The 23,949-nt window shown below is 41.8% G+C and overlaps 1 protein-coding gene and 1 long non-coding RNA gene across 2 annotated transcripts in view; one reads left to right on the top strand and one right to left on the bottom strand.

Moving 5' to 3' along the window:
• Positions 1-17,735, top strand: part of ulk3 (unc-51 like kinase 3) — a 48,929-nt gene extending 31,194 nt beyond the window's left edge. The window contains exons 12-17 of the mRNA XM_034185713.1: positions 490-554; positions 888-966; positions 4,012-4,052; positions 13,163-13,210; positions 14,797-14,860; positions 17,532-17,735. Of these exons, the coding sequence (XP_034041604.1) occupies positions 490-554; positions 888-966; positions 4,012-4,052; positions 13,163-13,210; positions 14,797-14,860; positions 17,532-17,548 (314 nt within the window). The 3' untranslated portion in view covers positions 17,549-17,735. The remainder of the gene's footprint in view (positions 1-489; positions 555-887; positions 967-4,011; positions 4,053-13,162; positions 13,211-14,796; positions 14,861-17,531) is intronic.
• LOC117524029 lies at positions 8,311-21,312 on the bottom strand. The gene is made up of 3 exons (XR_004564679.1): positions 21,300-21,312; positions 9,371-9,377; positions 8,311-8,420 (listed from the first exon to the last, which is right to left on the bottom strand). It is a non-coding gene; the product is annotated as an uncharacterized LOC117524029 (long non-coding RNA).
• Positions 21,313-23,949: the final 2,637 nt, after the last annotated feature.

The following is a 23,949-nucleotide window of genomic DNA, read 5'->3' as shown; positions in this document are numbered from 1 at the left end:
TAAAGTCAGACCTTTTAAAGGACAATTTTATGTTAGCGTGGTCATAGCAGCATATTCACCCCACTGAGTCTGATCTGCTTGAGGTTTCTTCATGCAGTCCAAATAAAATGCAGATGGATTTTTTTTTTCCAGATGCTGTGATTTGGTGCTGTATGAGAAAATTCAACATAGAGTTTACTTTTTACAACTTAGACACATAATAATATTGTTAGCAGCCAAGCCTCTGAGTGCTCTACTCACCTTGGACAATTGCATCATATGAGAGAAAATGTTTTTCCCCCCAAATTGCTAAAGAGGAAGTACATGGACATCAATAGGAATTAAGAATTAAACAAATGGGTGAATAATGCATTGCCTGAAAGAAAGCAAAGGAATTTTTTTATAGGCATAATGTATAACTGTAAAAGTGTATTCCTTTTTTAATTAGTTACTATAATTTAAATAAAATATATTTGTTAAAAATTTAGTATTTTGTGGTTCTTTTTACAGAAATGTCTCGAGACCAACCACGGCTGCTGGCTGCTTTGGACATGGCCTCTATTGCCATAGCTAAGGTTAGATGAAACTTACTGCTGGGTGCCACTGCTGCAGAAATGCACATAGTGAAGCAGCATAATGGACCAAAATAATAAAAAAAAAAGCCTCAAACAAACAGATGAAAAACATGCAGGGCACAAACGGATCCGCTTTACTTTACTCACCTGTGTAAGGGACAGTTGTATACATCTTTACGTTTGTGAATTTCTGTTTTTATGCAGACTGAAACAGATGTGGCAGTGATGAGAGATTAGAAATATTATCACATTATTTATCTACGAGAGCAGCACAAGTGTCTCTTGTATTGTGATGTCATGAATTATTGTTTAATTTTTATGTTTTCATTACAGGAGGAGAGTGGATTAGATGACCATGATGCACTGGATTTGTACCAGCAATGTTTAGGAGATCTACTACTTTCATTGGCAGGTACATAAGCTTTTTCTTTTTTTTTTTTTTTCTTTTCTTTTTTTTTGAGGTATTAACCATTTGGGAATTACAACCATTTATATACAATATCTCTCCTTTTTTTTAAAGAACCCACAAATCATTGGACAAACTAGTCAGAGGGTGGATACACAAATGTTTCTGAGTCACTGAACATGTCTTGGACTTCATTAACATCATTCATTAAGAAATGCAAACTTTCTTGTACTTTACATTAAATCTATCTTTGGGAGGCAGCCATCAAAAACTGAGTGACTGCATGAAGGACACAAGTGAGGGAAGCCACCAAGACACCGTGACCTTTCTTAAGAAGTTCTAGGCTTCTGTGGCTGTGATTGGACAAACCGAGGATAGTGCACATCTTGTCTGTTGTGTTACCAGTTGTATACCTTATTGGTGGAGTGGCACAGAGAAGGATTTTCTGAAATCTCAGATACAGTTAACCTGAAGGTAGTTATTCAGTAACTTGGAGATGTGTATGTGTCATCCCCTGTCGTTTAAGGAAACTGGCTTAAAATTGATGACTTACTGTATATTCACAATAGATTGAAAAGAGTCTCTGATAATTTTGTTTGTCTAATTATGGTCTCTGAAAATGGAGGGACTTAAGTATATAAATGGCTATAAATCCTACATGCTGAATATAATTTTTTTACTGAAGCTCTTGAATTAAATCTAATAGTCCACAATGCAAGCACATCTTGCATGTTTGTTTGATTAAAACTCCACTGTGGTTGTGTGCAAAAGCAAAATTAGAAAAAAAAAATGATGTTGCTTCCTCTATTCACGGTTTGTCACACTTAGTCGTAAATAAAACAGACAGTATAAGGTTAAATTAGAATTATTCATAGTCTCATCTATTGCACTGCCTCACTGTGTTTTTGTCAACATAACCCCCCCCCCCCCCCAAAAAAAAAAAAATCAAGTCAGACCACCAGAGACATGGAACATAATCTGAAAGATAGAAAGTGAAGCAATAGGTTTGTAGATAGGGAACACTTTGTTAGTGACAGGGGCATAAATGGCAGAAGAGGCCACAGTTACGCTGTCTGTATTATGGCATCCGTTAGGTAGGGCTCATGAGCTCATCTAGAAGATCAGACTAATGGAAGAGGTGGGATAGAGCAATCCAGATGTGGCTTTGAGCCGGGATGACTCTCAGTATTAGCACCCTGTGTGTGGTATGAGAGCACTTCCATCTGCTTCTCATTCACATACCACATTTAATTTCTTTATTATTACACAATGGAAACAAATAAAAACAATTTTCTGATCAACTTTGTGAAAAAAAATCATCTGAAGACCAGAGACATATGGGATTGTTTTAACCCTGTACCAGTCTTGGAAGATGTTCTGGTTAGTTTGTATAGTGGAAAATAGTCCCTGTATTAATTTAAAGGTGTAGTCCCTTTTAGGTTTTTACCATTTAAGCCATGACTACAGATGTGCATGTACTGGTGCTCATGGTGTTCCTGGGTGATAAAAATAAATGATGTGCAGTAGAACAAGGTTGGCAGGGGAATTGCTTCTCAACAGGAAAGGGATGACAGCTGATTGTAGGAAAAGTCCTTCCTTGTTTTCTGCTGAGCACCATTTATTTATTCTATTTATTTCTTACAGAATGGCTATATGCCCAACTCTTGGTTCAATAAAGTAAATATGCGAACATATATGCCCAACCACAACCGACCAATGAGTGCGCTTGTAAGCTCACTTCCGGTTTCAACGCGGGAGGGGAAAAAAGGCGGATATTTTTTGCTGGCTGCGGGAGGGTTCACACCCCGTGGAGGGGCTGTGATCTAAAGCGGTTCTGTTTGGCTCATCACACCCAGGGAACTGTGTCAAACTAACACCATCTTAAGCCAACAAGCAGCATTTTGTTCAAAAACTGTTTCATCGTTGTTAACAGGTTTCTGTTCAAAATGCTTATGAAGTTTGTCTGTTTTGATCCATTGTGGTGTTTTTGCAGTAATTAAAGACGGCGCCGTTAAATGTGTCAAACATACGCCACAATAGAGCCTTAAAAAGTGGTGTTAAAAACATAGTTTAGATGCACAAAATGTGTCAAATACACGATCACGGTTGGGCGAATAAGATAAGACATTATATTTATCTGCCCAACGGTTGGGCGAATAAGGTAAGACATTATATTTATCTGCCCAACGGTTGGGTGAATAAGGTAAGACATTATATTTATCTGCCCAACAAATAAATACTTTACCAGCAATTGAATGATGTACCAGAGAAATAAAGGTACTTTATAATGATTAGATTTCAGCACAAAGTCAATTTTATCAATTCTGTAAAACATTGAAAGGGACTACACCTTTAATCACATAACAAGGCCATGTGGTAACTTTCAGAGTGGAAAAACCCTTTTTTGGAGTATCTTTTGGGCTGCAATGGAGGTGTGTATCCTGTTCAGCTAAAGACAGTTGTTAAACATGAGAAGGGCACTCAGATTATAACTATATTTAACTATATTTTATATGGGTATGGTTATAAAAAGTGAATTTATCCATTAGTCCATAAACTCAGTAAATTGACTCTCTGGAGAAGTTAGTTGCATAAAGTGAAGCTGTGTAAAACAAACACACACCAAAAAAACAACTAATTGTACAGTTAAAAGAATGTGGGGGAATTATGATGAATCTCCATCTTGCTGTACAATTATCAATGTTTGAAGTGGATTCCTAAGTTTCCCAGCAGATACCAGCAGTGCCACTGTGAAGAGAAAACATTGGTTCTTTGTTTAGCCAGCTTCCCAACATGCATTGCCACCAGGGAACCCTCCTATTCCTCTCCATCTCTGTTCTCTCTGTCACTCTTTCCTCCAGGATGACAATGCTGACCTAAATTAGAACCATTTCCACCCTTTTGAGCCCCCAGTCTGCACACTAGCAAAACCCAGTTTCCTGGTTTAAGTAGCCTCTTTTTAAACAGACATAATGATTAGGAAGAGTCTACCTTTCTCTGCACTCTGTCTTCATTATTCTCTCTGTTTTTTTTTTAATTTTGGTGAACCAGCTGAGCCCCAGGGCCGCAGAAGAGAGCTGCTCCACAGTGAGGTGAGTGGGTGAGGAAAAACTTTTGGTCTAAGCCCACACAGTAGGAACACCTTAGCCGTCAACTCTACTTGGCCATTTGGTTGATCATCTATAGCAGTCACAACACCCATAAGCTTCCGTCTACTCATCATGAGCAGAGCTTCTGGTGGTCAGCTGCAGTTAGTGTAATCTTGTGTTACTTTCTCACACTGGTCAGTGTCCACTTTAAAATGGTGTATTTATGTTAAATTTATACCGTGATTATCACTGTCTTTTAAGAAATTCACAAAAATGTTCCACCCACTTAAGTGGATCTGCTCCAACAATTAATGGTTTCCTCCTTGGCCTGCACCCCACCCTTCCACCAAGTTTCACCAAAAGTGGTTCAGTAGTTTTTGCTTTGTCCTGCTAACAGACAAACAAATGACAAGTAGTGTCTTTGGTAGAGGTAACAACAACCTTCTCTATATAGTCTACTGCACACTGCTGGCATGCAAATGTGATGTACGAAGTACTTTTTAAAATTGATTAATAACTTTTTTGATTGAGTTGGAGATTCATGGAGAATTGAACTACCTGAATCAGCTAATGAGCTGTAAGAATCCATATAAGTAGGGCAGAAGTAGAAGATGGGTGATGCCATGTGCTACCTATTAACACATATGTACAAGCTGAAACTAAATAGTGTCTTCCTGATCTTGGTTTTACATCATGATGTCATATCTGTGAAGTAGTTTTGATGTAATCCTTAAAAGTCTACAAAGTGAAATCCTGATCCAGAATCCGATCACCTCCCAAATTGAATTGACTCTTCCAAGGACTAACGCCAATGTCTGGTGAAAATCCGTTAAGTAGTTTTGACATAACCCTCAAAATCGGACAAAGTGAAGCGTACAAACTGAAATCCTGATCCAGAATCCGGATCACCTCCAAAATTCAGTGGAGTCTTCCATGGCCTAATATCTATCTGTGGTGAAAATTTTGTCAAAATCCACGCAGTAGTTTTGACATAATCCTGCTAACAGTCAGACAGACAGACAAATAAATGGCAAATGGACTGCATTTATATAGCGCTTTTCCATCTGCATCAGACCCTCAAAGCACTTTACACATCAATGCCTCACATTCACCTCGATGTCAGGGTGCTGCCATACAAGGTACTCACTACACACCGGGAGCAACTATGGGATTACGGACCTTGCCCAAGGGTCCTTAGTGATTTTCCGGTCAGGCTGGGATTTGAATTGAGGATCCTCTGGTCTCAAGCCCAACGCTTAACCACTAGAGTCTAGACCATCACCTCCCCAATAATAAATAAATAAATAAATGCAGATGATTTTATTACTAAAAAAAATAATAAAATCTGCACCTGAATTAATCATATAATTTGTTTCAAGAGGCCACTAGAAAAGGTGAGGTGGCTCACATGCACCTTCCTCTCTGAGTAAATCTAATTATGACATGTAGTTTGTTATTATCACCCAACATTAATGTCTCTCTCACACGGTGTAATTCTCACTTGCCAATCTGGCACAGTGGAGATGTTCATCAAGCATGGGACATAACTGTATCTTTTGTGCACATCATAGAACTATTTATTTTTTAATTTCCCACTCATACTGGAGCTGTGCATGCGCCACAGATGGGAGAACCTGTGCAGTGTTGTGCACAGCGCTCACCTCCTGCTCCTCCTTCACTGCACAGACCTCACACACTAATGCATGAAACGGTGTTCTGCAGTTCTTCTGAAATACTTTCTGCATTGCACTAATACAGTACCGCTCTACAATGATGAGGCATGACCACTTACATGGCTGGCTTTAGTGTTTTTATGTACTCTTTTTAATCATAGCTAAATATGTTTTTATTCGTTTTATTCTGTGAAGCATTTTGTATGGTGTTGAAATGCCATGTAAATAAAATGATCACTACTCCCTTTTTGCTGTATATTCCTTTTCTTTTTAATGCACAGCACGTGTGCTGGTGAGTAGCTGCTTTTGTCATGTGCTCCACAGGGCCTGTTAATGTGGTTAACAGATGTTTCTCACTGCACCATCTAGTTGGACACATCTCTACTACTTAATACTGAAAACCAAACTGGCTTACATGTTAATTCAATTCAATTTATTTCATTCGTTTAATATCTGAAGGGTCGTACTGATGATGGATCAAAGCTGATGGCTTCCATGATGTCCCTTTAAAACACCAATCTGTTGTGATAAACAGTTACTGTGACCAGTTTTTCAGTAACTACATCTAAACCTCAGCGTTAAGAAGCCACTGCTCTTTAATCACAATCCTTTTAATCAGTAAGTAAAATAAATACACAAAATCTGCATGGCTGACAATGATGCAAGATACAAACGGATTTCTTAGAATTTCACAGTCAGTCTTCAGCCATTCGCACATGAAGGTAAGCTATGCTAGCTTTGTATGAATGACAGGTTATTTAATTACAGAGTTGAAAGGTTAAAGTCAGCACGTATGAACACACGCGGACACCAGTCATGAGAAGCATGTGTCGGCTCTTTTGCGTTCTCACATTCACACATGCTTTTAATCTAAACAACGCTCCGACCTCCCCAACAGTATTAGCATATTAGCGCTGCATCTGAATTTACTTAAGTCAGGCAGCCCATAAAACTTCAAATAGGGAGGTCTATGAGGCCCACTCAAACCTCGTACACATTCAGGGAGCCGGTGGCTGGAATGATGTAATCTCTTGCAGGCTTATATAGACATGAGCAAGTTCTTTGTAGGCATATGTTAAAGTACATCATCAATGAGTCTTGATTCATCAGGGTTACAGCCAACCATCTAACCAGGCCAAAAGAATTTTTGGCTGATTCAATGATATGGTCCATATTAATATTTGACATTAATTGGGATGCCTGGATCAGGTTTTCTGCCCTCAACCCGAGATATTTAGTATTGAGTATCTGCCGATAAAGTCCTAATCAGGTATTTGTATTTTCCTCAATATTACACTTGCACAGAGCAGAATAAAAATGTACATGCTTGTCATTTTAACAGCTCCTCATTCATTAAAAAAAACACCTTTAATCCAAGCTGCTTCTTAATGTATGCATTAATTAATTTATTTATTTTTAATTAAAGTTTGTTTTGTTTTTTAATATGTTTCCTCAATTCCGCTGTATTTGTAAAACTATGACACTCAGAGGAACAGTGATTGAATGATGTTTTAGTTACTAAAAATACTTCCATTCCCATTATTATTATTATTATCATCATCACCATCATTATTGTTGCCTTTGTTGTTGTCTTCAAAGTGGACCTTTACTCTAATAAGAGGGCAGGACCCTTTCAACTTGCATCTCTGCCGACACCCTTCTAAACAGTCTCTGTAAATAGGAGACAAATAGTGAACTACAGATCACTGTAGCTCACCTGGATGATACAAGAATCACTGTTGCAGCCAGAAAAGTGGGCATGGCCAAACTCATGGGATATGTCTTGGAGATACCTACTAGCTACAAAGTAAATTTTGCAAAACTCACCAGCATTAAATTAACACTGACAGTGTTAAATTCAGACTGCCAGTGTACATATGGTCCAGGACCATATGTACACTGTCAGTGTTAATTTGACACTGGTGATTTTGCTGTGTACTCCTGTACCAAATTTCAGCTCAATATCTTTAAAAACTGCTTACCAATGGCTCCCTGTGGCATTTTCAATATGGCCATCATGGCAGCCATGTTTGACATCAGACTGAAATGCTTTGAACAAACTTTGGTGTCCTTATAAGATGGAACATTTTCAGCTTCAAGGTTCAGCTTGATTGGCTCAGCAGTTTCGGAGAATAAAATGTTTACACACACCATCGCTGCCGATGATGACAGATAGGCAACCCTTGACATTCGACTAAAAATTCACAAAAAACATTAGATTTCATTTCCACAAATTCCAGCTCAACTGCTGCATAAATGGCTGACAAACAGTTATATATGAGATTTTTAAGATGGCGGCCATCTTTCAAATCGGGCCAGAATGCCTTGAACAAACTTTGGTGTCCTAATGGGTGGGAACATGCACACTAAGTCTCAGCTTCAATGATACAGTGGTTTCCAAGAAGAAGATGTTTAAAGCGACAGCTGGAAAACATGATCACAGTCCAGGGGTCACATCAAAGAACAAAATTAAAAATTTTGCAAAACCTGTCGGATATGTTTTTAAGCTTGCTGAATGCTACCCATGTAGCAACTGCTGTATAAATGGCTGACAAATACTGTATATGAGACTTTCAAGATGTCCACCACGGTGGCCATATTTGAAATCGGATCAGTTCAAAGAAACTTTGGTGTCCTCATGGGTAGGAACATGCACACCAAGTTTCAGCTTCATTGGTCCAGCAGTTTCAGAGAAGATCTTTACACAACGAAGACGCACAGGTGACCCACCTTCGGTCCGGGTGAGCTAAAAAACACATGACAACGAGGAATGGAGGAAAAAAAGTTTATTTTTGTGGGAATCACTTCCTGACTGGCTGGGAGGAAGGTCATATCACATGCACTGTTCACCACACTTTGTGTATCTGAAGCAAAGTGAAACATGTTTTTGAAACTCTGACAGTGTCAGCTGTGAGAGCACATACATACGTGATCTGTTAGAAAACTATCCGACCTTTTTATTTTTTGCAAAAACCATATGGATTTGAATCACGTGTGATTGCATCAGCCAAGCTTGAACCTTCGTGCGCATGCGTGAGTTTTTTCACGCCTGTCAGTTGCGTCATTCACCTGTGAGCAGGCTTTGTGTGAGCAGTGGTCCACCCCTCTCGTCGTTTTTTTATTGCGAATAAATGTCTGAACAATTTTTTCCAGAAACTGTGAGAGACCTCCAGGTGGACACCGTTCGGAAAATTAGTATGGCTTTCAGGGACGATTTTCTGGGGATTACACAGATTAAGGAGTGATCCAGACGGTTTAAAGACCACCCACAGCGTCAGAGCGTGGCGCACTCCGAGCGCCGATCGACAGGCTGAAGCCCCGCTGAAACAACCAGATCATTTCCAACGTGAAGGCTTTGTTGATTCGGGACGTCGTCTGACTTCCACAAAAATGGCAGAAGATGTGGACATCAAGACTTTTTCGGCACATTCCACTGTTACAGGAGTTTTTTTTTCATGGAAAGAGAAGCGGAGGGATGCGCCACCATGCCACTCATGGCGCGGGACAAAAGCACCTCCGTGTTGGTCTCACAGGACGGCTTTCAGATGGCTTTCAGACAGGCTTTCGGTGGCTTTTCAGTCATGTGACTATCCGAGAAATTGTGCATGAGCTGGACATGCCACAACATATCCTGTGAGGCTTCATCACGGCGTTGCTTTGCGCCATGCGGGTCCACCGCGACGCGCGGAACTCCTCCGCTCCTCTTTCCGTGACAAAAACTCCTGTAACAGTGAAATGTGCCATTCATTTCCACACTGGACGCTGTGTTGATCCGGGACGTCGTCTGACTTCCACAGGAATTGTAAAAAGACGTGGACATCTGCACTTTTTCGGCACATTGAGACAGACGTGCGGAGGAATTCCGCGCATCGCAGTGGAGTCGCATGGCGCAAAGCAACGCCGTGATAAAGCCTCACAGGACATGTTCTGGCATGTCCAGCTCATGCACAATTTCTCGGATAGTCACACGACTGAAAAGCCACCGAAAGCCGTCTGAAAGCCATCTGAAAGCCGTCCTGTGAGACCAACACGGAGGTGCTTTTGTCCCGCACCATGAGCGATACGGTGGCGCATCCCTCCGCTTCTCTTTCCATGAAAAAAACTCCTGTAACAGTGGAATGTGCCGAAAAAGTCTTGATGTCCACATCTTCTGCCATTTTTGTGGAAGTCAGACGACGTCCCGAATCAACAAAGCCTTCATGTTGGAAAAGATCTGGTTGTTTCAGCGGGGTGTCAGCCTGTCGATCGGCGCCCGGAGTACGCCGCGCTCTCAGACGCTGTGGACGGTCTTTAAACCGGCTGGAGCACTCTTTAATCTGTGTTATCCCCATAAAATCGTCCCTGAAAGCCATCTGAATTTTCTGAATGGTGTCCACCTGGAGGTCTCTCACAGTTTCTGGAAAAATTTGATGCAGCAAAGCTCCAAATCGTTCAGACATTTATTCGCAATAAAAATCCAACGAGAGGGATGGACCACTGCTCACACAAAGCCTGCTCACAGGCGAATGACGCAACCGACAGGCGTGAAAAAACTCACGCATGCGCACGAAGGTTCAAGCTTGGCTGATGCAATCACATGTGATTCAAATCCATATGGTTTTTGAAAAAAAAAAAATAGGTCAGATAGTTTTCTAACAGACCACGTACATACATACACCCAACACAAATATAAACGCAACACTTTTGGTTTTGCTCCCATTTTGTATGAGATGAACTCAAAGATCTAAAAGTTTTATGACATACACAATATCACCATTTCCCTCAAATATTGTTCACAAACCAGTCTAAATTTGTGATAGTGAGCACTTCTCCTTTGCTGAGATAATCCATCCCACCTCACAGGTGTGCCATATCAAGATGCTGATTAGACACCATGATTAGTGCACAGGTGTGCCTTAGACTGCCCACAATAAAAGGCCACTCTGAAAGGTGCAGTTTTGTTTTATTGGGGGGGGGGATACCATCTGGTGTCTGGTATCTGGTGTGACCACCATTTGCCTCATGCAGTGCAACACATCTCCTTCGCATAGAGTTGATCAGGTTGTCAGTTGTGGCCTGTGGAATGTTGGTCCACTCCTCTTCAATGGCTGTGCGAAGTTGCTGGATATTGGCAGGAACTGGTACACACTGTCGTATACGCCGGTCCAGAGCATCCCAAACATGCTCAATGGGTGACATGTCCGGTGAGTATGCCGGCCATGCAAGAACTGGGACATTTTCAGCTTCCAAGAATTGTGTACAGATCCTTGCAACATGGGGCCGTGCATTATCCTGCTGCAACATGAGGTGATGTTCTTGGATGTATGGCACAACAATGGGCCTCAGGATCTTGTCACGGTATCTCTGTGCATTCAAAATGCCATCAATAAAATGCACCTGTGTTCTTCGTCCATAACAGACGCCTGCCCATACCATAACCCCACCACCACCATGGGCCACTCGATCCACAACATTGACATCAGAAAACCGCTCACCCACACGACGCAACACACGCTGTCTGCCATCTGCCCTGAACAGTGTGAACCGGGATTCATCCGTGAAGAGAACACCTCTCCAACGTGCCAAACGCCAGCGAATGTGAGCATTTGCCCACTCAAGTCGGTTACGACGACGAACTGGAGTCAGATCGAGACCCCGATGAGGACGACGAGCATGCAGATGAGCTTCCCTGAGACGGTTTCTGACAGTTTGTGCAGAAATTCTTTGGTTAAGCAAACCGATTGTTTGAGCAGCTGTCCGAGTGGCTGGTCTCCGACGATCTTGGAGGTGAACATGCTGGATGTGGAGGTCCTGGGCTGGTGTGGTTACACGTGGTCTGCGGTTGTGAGGCTGGTTGGATGTACTGGCAAATTCTCTGAAACGCCTTTGGAGACGGCTTATGGTAGAGAAATTAACATTCAATACACGAGCAACAGCTCTGGTTGACATTCTTGCTGTCAGCATGCCAATTGCGCGCTCCCTCAAATCTTGCGACATCTGTGGCATTGTGCTGTGTGATAAAACTGCACCTTTCAGAGTGGCCTTTTATTGTGGGCAGTCTAAGGCACACCTGTGCACTAACCATGGTGTCTAATCAGCATCTTGATATGGCACACCTGTGAGGTGGGATGGATTATCTCAGCAAAGGAGAAGTGCTCACTATCACAGATTTAGACTGGTTTGTGAACAATATTTGAGGGAAATGGTGATATTGTGTATGTGGAAAAAGTTTTAGATCTTTGAGTTCATCTCATACAAAATGGGAGCAAAACCAAAAGTGTTGCGTTTATATTTTTGTTGAGTATAAATATCAGATCAACATCTCGATCAGTCGGTCCATTCTAGATCAGTACGCAATTATTGCATTGTGTTGTGGAATCTGGATCCAGGTAAAGTCCAGATCATGATGTGAATCACGTCTGTTATTTTGAGTCCTCGTTAACCCTTGGCAGATGTCAGAAATCTGAGATTGCTCTTGTTTTTTTAATCGCCTCTATGGTCCCACGTACAGCTTGAAAGTTGTGCCCTTAACAGGAGCACAGCTTTCACACTCTTTCACACAATAAATGCCGTGCAGTGTGGCGCGATCTGCTCGCCAACACTACGTGCAGCTCAAGTCGAATAAAGAATAAGTGACCAGAGCGAGTGATTGCGTCAGCGCACTGCATCAATTCGCAGGTTGTCTGAATGATTATAACGAGATGTTAAATCTATCATATACAATACTTATACAGCTGCACATGAAAAAGAAAGAACATACAACTGTTTTACCAAGCCATGACAATGTAAACATGACAAATAATTACCTTTTTAGATGGCTCCAAAGGCTTTCTCAAGCTCATTCAGCGAGTGCGAACGGCTCCTGCTGGAGCGGTCCTCTGATTCAGGAAGCGATTAGAGCTGTTTTCAACAGCCAACTTGCAGAGAAAATGATTATCCGCTATGAAATAATTAGATTATATACGCAGCGTCCAGCACAAAGCACGTGGCAGCCGGTGGAACAAAGCGCTGCGTCCACCTGGGAACACAGCGGGTGAGATCGTCATGACGATGTGCATGCAAGTGCGCAGATCAAAGTCGTGTAAGTGTCAGGGCACCTTTAGGAACACACAAGGGCACTGGCACGTGTGTGTGAATCATATCAGCCATGTCAGACGGCACACAGCGCATTTATATTGTGAATGGTCACACTTCCCAAACATGATGCGAGCAGGTCCCCTTGGCTGCTCCCTTGTTTTCACTCGGGGTCGCCACAGCAGCTCCAACATGGACCTGTTGAACTGGCACAAGTTTTATGTCGGGTGCTCTTCCTGACACAACTCCACATTACATGGAGAAATGTGGCAGGGGTGGGGTTTGAACCAAGAACCTTCTGCACTGAAACCAAGCGCATTAACCACTTGGCTTCCCAAATATGATGATGGTTCTAAAATACATTCATGAATTTTTGTCTCTTGCCAGATTAAAAGACTCATGACCAGAGCCGAATACCTAAAAAAGAATATCAAGGTGAGCACGAATGATTTCATATGCATGTTTATATTGTGTGAATAGTTACCTTTTAGTAGACTAATTGATTTCAAAATGCTGTACTCTCCATTTGGATGAAATTGACAGCTTTGTTGTTGGTTTTTCTATATACGAGGTCTGTTAGAACAGTATCCGACGTTATTATTTTTTTAAAAAACCATATGGATTTGAATCACGATTTCAGACGGCTGTCGGTTGCTTTTCAGTCGTGTGATTATCGTGGACATCAGCACTTTTCCGGCACATTAAGACAGACGTGCGGAGGAGTTCCGCACGTTGCGGTGCAGCCGCTCTGCGCAAAGCAACGCCGTGATGAAGCCTCACGGGACATGTTCTGGCATGTCCAGCTCATGCACAATCACAGTCGGATATTCACACGACTGGAAAGCAACCGGAATCCGTCTGAAATCCACCTGAAAGCTGTCCTGAGAGACCAACACTGAGGTGGTTTTGTCCCGCGTAGTGAACGGCTCCGTGGCACGTCCCTCAGCTTTTCTTTCCATGAAAAAAACTCCTGTAACGGTGGAATGTGCCGGAAAAGTGCTGATGTCCACGTCTTTTCACAATTCCTGTGCTAGTCAGATGACATACCGGATCAAGACAGCGTCCAATTTAAAAATGAATGGAACATTTCACTGTTACAGGAGTTTTTGTCATGGAAAGAGAAGCTGCTCCACCGCGCGTCGCAAAGCAACGCCGTGATGAAGCCTTCCAGGACATGTTGGGGCAGGTCCAGCTTATGCACAATCACAATCGGATAATCACACGACTGAAAAGCAACCAGCAGCCGTCTGAAATCCACCTTTAAGCTGTCCTGTGAGACCAACACCGAGGTGGTTTTGTGCCGCGCCATGAGCGGCACGGTGGCGCGTCCCTCCGCTTCTTTTTCCATGAAAAAAACTCCTGTAATGGTGGAATGTGCTGATAAAGTGCTGATGTCCACATCTTCTGCCTTTTTGTGAAAGTCAGACGAGGTCCCGGATCAACAGAGCTTTCACGTTGGAAATGATCTGGTTGTTCCAGCGGGGTGTCAGCCTGTCGATGGCGGCTGGGAGCGCGCTGCGCTCTCAGCAGTTGTGGGCCATCCTTAAAGGGTCAGTAACACCCCGTAATCTGTTTAAACCCCATAAAATTGTCCCTGAAAGCCATATTAATTTTCCGAACGGTGTCCACCTGGAGGTCTCTTACAGTTTCTGGAAAAAAATTGATGCAGCAAAGCTCCAAATCGTTCAGACATTTATTCGCAATAAAAAAATGACGAGAGGGGTGGACCAGTGCTCACACAAAGCCTGCTCACAGGCGAATGACTGAACCGACAGGCATGAAAAAACGCACGCATGCCCACGAGGGTTCAAGCTTGTCTGACGCAATCATCCGTGATTCAAATCCATATGGTTTTTGAAAAAAATAATAAGGTCGGATTCTTTTCTAACAGACCTCGTATATATAGTCTAGTGTTGTTATAGTTGGTATTGAATATTGAAAGTACCCACTTTCATCATTTTACTTGTTATGCAGCATTGTATATGTTTTTATGTTGTGATTACTAGTATTTTGTGTTGCAGATGCAGGAAACTCGCACAGATGTGTCTCTAGATCGAGAGTCTCTGGCCGACTCTGTCAGAAGCTGTAAGTATCTCTGCTGTGTCGTATCTTTGTTTATGCACATGTAGCTGTGTTGATGACTGATTATTTAGAGTGCTTGTACATAAAGTGAAAATTGACTGCTTAAAGTCGCAATGAAATATCCATTTGGTGAAGGATTTACCTGTAGTAAAATCTGAGCTGTTCTCTGGCGGTGCTGGCCACCCTGGACTGTCTGGCTCTTACTGCCTTTAGCCCATTCTGTTCTTTGCCCTCTTGTAAAACGTTCCTTTGAAAATGAGACTTCTAACCTCTTGTTGCACGTACACCAAAACCACAACAAAGGTGGTTATGGCACTCTAGGAGTATGTTATAAGTAGTGTGTTATTAATGTAAAGTTGTCTTTTAATTTACTAGAGCTTGCACAGCTGTGACATATGTACTCGTACCCTGATTCTCAGTATTTACTCAGCTCAGCTCCTGGTATGATCGTAGATACCTAAAGCCCAGACAATATCCTGTTCTCAGCATGACATTCCTGAGGAATTATGAATAAAATATAGGGATGGGGGAACGGTGCCAGTGACTTTAGAAGATACTCAAATTTCAAGAACATAGCTTTTTATTATGGTATTTTTATTTTAACACAGTCAGGCCACAGTCAGTCATATTACCTGGTGTAGATCCAACAACAGCTGCATTTTAAGATTAAAACAACACCCACTTCTGTCTGAGGTACACGTTTGATCTGAAAACCATCACACTTAACTTCTCAGCCATTTTCCAGGTGCCTGCGTACTGTTAGTCAGAGCAGCTGAGCGTGCAAGTGCTTCAGTAGCCCGGTTCAGCCTCAACACTGAGACTGACTTCTCCAGCTTTAATTGACCTACATGAAGAAGCAAAAAAAAAAAAATATGCTGGATGATCTGGAGTTTATGTAGCCAGCAAAATGTAGTGTAATTAAGTCTCTTTAGATTACGCTACAGTTACACTGTCGGTACCATGTTTTCTGTCACTTTTTTAACAACTAGTTTGGGAGGTCCTGCAAAATGCATGTTTAAAAAATAGAAGTGTAACAGCGCACAAAAATCACAGTTAAGTACAGTGAAAACAAGAAATGCACCATTAAAGATATTTAGTCTGTTCTTCAGGCTAGTGTGTTCTTTTTCTCGACTTCTGATGAAATATATATTTGAAAAAATAATGTAATTTATACTCTGGTGCAACTTACATATTTTTCCTCTTCATTATGCATTTTTTTTTCATAGATGTGACTTAAGTCTGGAAAATATGGTATTTTGATCGAAAGCAAATATGGATATTCAGTTGTTAAACTAAACAGTTGAAACAAACACTTGAATAGTTGTCATGTCAGTGGCATGATGTCTGAGATCTGTGCTCTGGCCAGGTTCGCGATCACACTACGTACGTGCTGTGCCAGGGTCCAACTGAACTCTACTGTAAAGTGGACCCAGGCATGGATAAGCATCACGGTACAGAGAACTCACACTCATCAAATGAACTGGACTTAAAGCCCCAGTCACACGGCACTTATGAAGGACACCGAAGCAAAAACGAAACACGAAATCTGGATTTACTTTGACTTTTGTAGACATCGTTTAACTGTTGTCCAACTTCGTTCCTGTAGCTGGCGCTTTGTCAGAATTTTCAAATTGTTGAAAAATGTGAAAGAATCCTGATGACAATCACAATTCATCTGTATTCCTTTTTACTTTGTCTTGATGGTTCCTCATCGTTTGCATAGTTCCTGTACCATCAGTGTTCTGTTTGATTGTCATCCAACTTCGTCCAACCTCCCAAGTCCGACATGTGGAACGAACATTGACTATATCTGAACAAATCAGTAACTAAAGATCCGACGAGCTGAATGTGATTCATCCGTGTGTGGGAAGAAAAGCAGTGTTTTCATACAGAAACAATAGTGGTAATAAAGTTTTATCAGCTACTGTAACTATTTACGCACATTGCTGCTGTCTCGGGCTGCAACGTGCATGTGCACGCACATGTTGTAGTGGACACAGACCTGTTGTCAAGACAGCACAGCTGCACGTGGCTGTGGAAAGCACAGACTTGCTGCAGAAATGATCACAACATCAAGATCACTGTTCGCTTTGTTTTTCTTTTGTTTTTCGGTTTCGTTTTGGCCTTTTATGCGCACTGCACTTGCAGGTTTTTCGGTGATGGGAGAATTGCAGGCTCATTCTTCCACTTTTTCTCGAAGATTTGTGGCTTTGTGCCTTTTTTTCCCTTCATTCAGCTAATGCCGTGTGACTAGGCACTTATGCTTCACGTGCTCGGGCACAGTAAAGATTTCTTAGTCAGTACACCCTGAGTTGCTATAGAGGATTCAGCCAAACAGACCTTTTTTTAGTGATCAGCCCAATGTACTTACTGAAACAAATGATTCCTTCTTTGAGTATTAAATTGTCACTTCTTGACATTTTGGACTGAAAAGATTTTCTAATTTGCTCCTTTACGGTGGGTGACAGGAAAAACTTTTTTTTTAAATGTTGTAATGTCTTTAAATTCCGAAGTCAGAGACACACAGAGCAGCTCTGTGGTTGACCGATGTGTGTACCGGGGTTTGCCTCAGCATTATTATTTAAAAAAATAAGAAATTGTGAGTGGGGGAAATATGTTCTAATTCCTGAAAGACCATAAACTAACAGACATCAATCATTTGTGTCTTCTCTAGCTTGCTGTTTGCAGTAAGCTTTTCCAGCCACTGTGGGAACCGGTGTGGATGTTCACGGCACGGCAGAATGACCGCCAGTGTTCAGGTTGGACCCCAGAGCTAATCCGTCAACTGAGCAGGTGTCAGACTCCGCTGGTAGTTTATCAAACCTGTCTGACGTGTCACCGAAAACAACTCAGTGCACTGGAAACGTGGCAAAAAAAAATTTTTGTGCAGGATTTCTGGCAGGTAAATGGCATGTATGTGTTTTTTATAAGGGAAAAATAATTAGCTGCTCAAATAATTTTGTGGCTTTGAAATATATATATATGTATGTATGTTATTTAAGACAAGTGCATACAAAACTGATTTCCCTGCTTTTTCCACTGTGACGTTGCACCGCTCAGCCTCAAATTCCTCCTCCTGACACACCATTGTCATGTAAATCCCAGACAGCTTGTGCCACAATGCCACACTATCATGGTAAACCAGTCCATTGGAGGCTGTTGCGTTTTGTTGGGTTGCAGAAGCGTTTCACAAGAATTCACGTCGCATCTATGAACTGTCCATCCTAGAGTACTCGAATAGGGTATGTGGTCTTCCACATGCAGTTGGTGCTGCACTGTGACATATATTATGTTGAGGCCTCACCAAATGTGTACTCGCTTCCACATATGTAACTGTGTAACCCCCCCCCCCCGTTCTGCCTTTGCTGTGGGTCAGCCACAGACTCACCAGGCTCTCTCTGCTGATGGAGCCCTCTCCACTGCTGTGAGGCCAAAGCTGGAGAAGTGCTGTCTTTTTTTTTTTTGTTTGTTTGTTTTTTTGCACTGGCCTTGCATTTTCTGAGGTCGTGCACTGACAAAACTGGAGGGACACCGTGAGTAGTGGTAAAATGGTGAAGACTGCGGCAGGTGGACAGTTTTCACAGCTTTATTTCTTCTTTGACTGAATTAATTTCATGCGGGCACTAGAAAGTCTGCTGCGGCAGTTGGAGCTTTTATTATGTTGTGAAAAAGGGTATTACATCTTAAAAATGTGTGAAATATGAATCAAAGGAGAAAAGTGTAAATCTAACTACTGGCGTAAGATTTCAATACTGCTATATATTTTTTTTTTTAATGTTTGCAAAGCTGTAATTTTATAATGTATTTATTAAATGAAGGAACTCATTGTAAAATAAATTGGAAATCTCTGTAGGCTGTAACATTCTCAGTCTCTTCGTCATTAACAAAAGGCAAACTGGTGTGTTGGGTCAAGAACATATGGGAAGATTTATGTGCTGTCGTGGAAGAAATGCTGCTGGTCCCTCGCCATCATCGTGTGGAACGCCGCTCTGCAGAAACAGCTGGCTCGTGTCGGTAAGAGGAGGAGAAAGAAAGACAGGCAGAGGAAAGTAAGGTCTTTTTGTAATTATATGACTTGTAGAAGCTTGGGAAAAGGCAGAGACTGAATTTAAAAAAAAAATCTTTAAAATCTCACAAAACTCTTATGTTCTGGTATTTCACTCAAACGATAGGTGCGGTTACTCTTATTGTACTATGGGACTCCTTATACCACCAACTCCTCCTTGTAACTGCTGACTGACAGACTCTATAGTTCACTCTGGTCGACAGGAGCAACCTGACATTGCAACTACACTTGGCAGAAAATTCAACTAACGTGCACACGTCTTCCAGAATCCAAAATAATAACCATGTAGGAACACTGGATGAGCACCGTGTGTGTTAGGCTCCTTCCAGTTTCTCAGGGTTGTCACAGTGGATCCAGTACAGATTTACATTGGGATTTGGCACGTTTTATGCTGGATGCCCTTCCTGAAGAAACTCTAGTTGTACATAAAGAAACGCACACAGCCTCTTGTCTACCTAAAGGTGGCTTGACACTTGCATGCATTTTGGCTCTGCACATCTGAGCAATTCGTTGTGACAATGCCACCTGCTGTGTTCCCAGCTTCATGCTGCGCTTTGCGCCGCTGGATGCTGCATATATAAAATAATTATTTCGTACCAGATTAATCATTTTCCCCTCACACTTTCTCTGTTGAAAACATCTCTATTCGCTCCCGGAATCACAGAGGGCCATTTAATCTGCAGCTTTTTTTTTTTTTCTCTCTCTCTCTCTCTCTCTCTCTCTCTCTGCGCTACATGAGGTGAAGAACACATTTGGAACAGTCTAAAAGGTAATTATTTGTAATGTTTATATTGTAATGGCTTGGTAAAACAGTTGTATATTCATTCCTTCTTATGAGTAGCTGTGAAAGTATGTTTATGATAGATTTAACATCTCGTTATATTTCTGTGTAGGCTGTCAGTTGTCCAGGTGGTTTCCATAGTAGAGAAGCTTGAATCTTTGACTGGACTGGGTTGCTTGACGCAAGGAAGTTTCGCTTCAAATCGCAGAAGCTTCCTCAGCTAAAATTCTTGCTCTGCTGGTCTGACTTCTGTCTTGACTCTTGTAGAGAAGAATAATCAAGAAGTCACAAAAGCTGGAGTTTTAAACCTAACCAGACCCCTCCTACCGAGAGGCAGACTGCTATAGGCTAGTGACTAAACAATAGCTCTAATTAGCACCTATTGTGCTCTAGTTAGCACCCTCCTAATGACAGGGCAGCTGTCCCTCTCCTGATGGCTCCCTTGACGACTCTGCTGATGACGTGAATGACTCATTACCATGAACAAAAGACTGAAACTGCTTTGATCTGAGTACCCCATTGTAAACAGGGGATAAAGCGTGTCTCAGACCCCCTCCCCGGTTAAGGCTGGGTTTCAAACGTTTCACAAAGAATGCCTCCTTGACCCCTCTCTCAAACCATTTCTTCTCTCTGGCTAATATTTTAACTTCCTTGTCCTCAAACGTGTGGTTAGTGTCTTTAAGGTGGAGATGAACTGCAGACTGAGGTCCACTGGCGCCCTCTCTGCGGTGCTGGTATAGCCTTTTGTGTAAAGGTTGCTTAGTCTCACCTATGTAGTGTTCGTTACAGTTTTCCTGACATCTGATAGAAAGCACTACATTGCTCTGTTTGTAACTAGGGATCCTGTCCTTAGGGTGAACTAATTTCTGTCTCAAGGTGTTAACTGGTTTAAAGTAAACTGGGATTTTGTGCTGTCTGAAGATCCTCTGTAGTTTTTCCCCCTCCAACCACCAGTCTGAAGACTGGTGGTTGGCTCTCACTGTGGTATTGTATCACTTCCTGTTCCGGAGCACAGCGGTGTTTTGCTGTATCTGTTAGCTGTTTAATCTGCGCAGTTAGATTGATCTAGATAACTAGATAACGATTTGTTTCACAGTGTAATCTTCACGTGCCTTAACTAAAGCACTCCCTCTGCTGAATCATCTCTAAATTATTTACACATTATTCACTTTGTGTGTTTTTAGGAATCTGCTAGCTTAGCGCAGCTACTAGCTCTTAGCTGATTTAGCATGGCGGCTTCTCCTGTCTCTCCCGCACTTTTCTGCTCTCGGTGTGAAATATTTAGTTATTCCTCGGCCTCCTTTAGCAGTAATGGTACTTGTAATAAGTGTAGCTTATTCGTAGCTTTGGAGGCCAGGCTGGGTGAATTGGACACTCGGCTCCGCACCGTGGAAAATTCTACAGCTAGCCAGGCCCCTGTAGTCGGTGCGGCCCAAGGTAGCTTAGCCGCCATTAGTTCCCTTCCAGCAGATCCCGAGCAGCCGGGAAAGCAGGCCGACTGGGTGACTGTGAGGACGACGCGTAGTCCTAAACAGAAGCCCCGTGTACACCGCCAACCCGTTCACATTTCTAACCGTTTTTCCCCACTCTGCGACACACCCGCCGAGGATCAAACTCTGGTTATTGGCGACTCTGTTTTGAGAAATGTGAAGTTAGCGACACCAGCAACCATAGTCAAATGTCTTCCGGGGGCCAGAGCAGGCGACATTGAAGGAAATTTGAAACTGCTGGCTAAGGCTAAGCGTAAATTTGGTAAGATTGTAATTCACGTCGGCAGTAATGACACCCAGTTACGCCAATCGGAGGTCACTAAAATTAACATTGAATTGGTGTGTAACTTTGCAAAAACAATGTCGGACTCTGTAGTTTTCTCTGGGCCCCTCCCCAATCGGACCGGGAGTGACATGTTTAGCCGCATGTTCTCCTTGAATTGCTGGCTGTCTGAGTGGTGTCCAAAAAATGAGGTGGGCTTCATAGATAATTGGCAAAGCTTCTGGGGAAAACCTGGTCTTGTTAGGAGAGACGGCATCCATCCCACTTTGGATGGAGCAGCTCTCATTTCTAGAAATCTGGCCAATTTTCTTAAATCCTCCAAACCGTGACTATCCAGGGTTGGGACCAGGAAGCAGAGTTGTAGTTTTACACACCTCTCTGCAGCTTCTCTCCAACCTGCAATCCCCTCATTACCACATCCCCGTAGAGACGGTGCCTGCTCCCAGACCACCAATAACCAGTAAAAATCTATTTAAGCATAAAAATAAAAAAAATAAAAAATAATATAGCACCTTCAACTGCACCACAGACTAAAACAGTTAAATGTGGTCTATTAAACATTCGGTCTCTCTTCTAAGTCCCTGTTAGTAAATGATATAATAATTGATCAACATATTGATTTATTCTGCCTTACAGAAACCTGGTTACAGCAGGATGAATATGTTAGTTTAAATGAGTCATCACCCCCGAGTCACACTAACTGCCAGCACGCTCGTAGCACGGGCCGAGGCGGAGGATTAGCAGCAATCTTCCATTCCAGCTTATTAATTAATCCAAAACCCAGACAGAGCTTTAATTCATTTGAAAGCTTGACTCTTAGTCTTGTCCATCCAAATTGGAAGTCCCAAAAACCAGTTTTATTTGTTATCTATCGTCCACCTGGTCGTTACTGTGAGTTTCTCTGTGAATTTTCAGACCTTTTGTCTGACTTAGTGCTTAGCTCAGATAAGATAATTATAGTGGGCGATTTTAACATCCACACAGATACTGAGAATGACAGCCTCAACACTGCATTTAATCTATTATTAGACTCAACTGGCTTTGCTCAAAATGTAAATGAGTCCACCCACCACTTTAATCATATCTTAGATCTTGTTCTCACTTATGGTATGGAAATTGAAGACTTAACAGTATTCCCTGAAAACTCCCTTCTGTCTGATCATTTCTTAATAACATTTACATTTACTCTGATGGACTACCCAGCAGTGGGGAATAAGTTTCATTACATTAGAAGTCTTTCAGAAAGCGCTGTAACTAGGTTTAAGGATATGATTCCTTCTTTATGTTCTCCAATGCCATATACCAACACAGTGCAGAGTAGCTACCTAAACTCTGTGAGTGAGATAGAGTATCTCGTCAGTAGTTTTACATCCTCATTGAAGACAACTTTGGATGCTGTAGCTCCTCTGAAAAAGAGAGCCTTAAATCAGAAGTGCCTGACTCCGTGGTATAACTCACAAACTCGCAGCTTAAAGCAGATAACCCGTAAGTTGGAGAGGAAATGGCGTCTCACTAATTTAGAAGATCTTCACTTAGCCTGGAAAAAGAGTCTGTTGCTCTATAAAAAAAAAGCCCTCCGTAAAGCTAGGACATCTTACTACTCATCACTTATTGAAGAAAATAAGAACAACCTCAGGTTTCTTTTCAGCACTGTAGCCAGGCTGACAAAGAGTCAGAGCTCTATTGAGCCGAGTATTCCTTTAACTTTAACTAGTAATGACTTCATGACTTTCTTTGCTAATAAAATTTTAACTATTAGAGAAAAAATTACTCATAACCATCCCAAAGACATATCGTTATCTTTGGCTGCTTTCAGTGATGCCGGTATTTGGTTAGACTCTTTCTCTCTGATTGTTCTGTCTGAGTTATTTTCATTAGTTACTTCCTCCAAACCATCAACATGTCTATTAGACCCCATTCCTACCAGGCTGCTCAAGGAAGCCCTACCATTAATTAATGCGTCGATCTTAAATATGATCAATCTATCTTTATTAGTTGGCTATGTACCACAGGCTTTTAAGGTGGCAGTAATTAAACCATTACTTAAAAAGCCATCACTTGACCCAGCTATCTTAGCTAATTATAGGCCAATCTCCAACCTTCCTTTTCTCTCAAAAATTCTTGAAAGGGTAGTTGTTAAACAGCTAACTGATCATCTGCAGAGGAATGGTCTATTCGAAGAGTTTCAGTCAGGTTTTAGAATTCATCATAGTACAGAAACAGCATTAGTGAAGGTTACAAATGATCTTCTTATGGCCTCAGACAGTGGACTCATCTCTGTGCTTGTTCTGTTAGACCTCAGTGCTGCTTTTGATACTGTTGACCATAAAAATTTATTACAGAGATTAGAGCATGCCATAGGTATTAAAGGCACTGCGCTGCGGTGGTTTGAATCATATTTATCTAATAGATTACAATTTGTTCATGTAAATGGGGAATCTTCTTCACAGACTAAGGTTAATTATGGAGTTC

Source organism: Thalassophryne amazonica, chromosome 2 (genome assembly GCF_902500255.1).
Source record: "Thalassophryne amazonica chromosome 2, fThaAma1.1, whole genome shotgun sequence".
NCBI classification, from domain to species: Eukaryota; Metazoa; Chordata; class Actinopteri; order Batrachoidiformes; family Batrachoididae; genus Thalassophryne; species Thalassophryne amazonica.
This window is presented reverse-complemented; position numbering and strand designations above follow the sequence as displayed.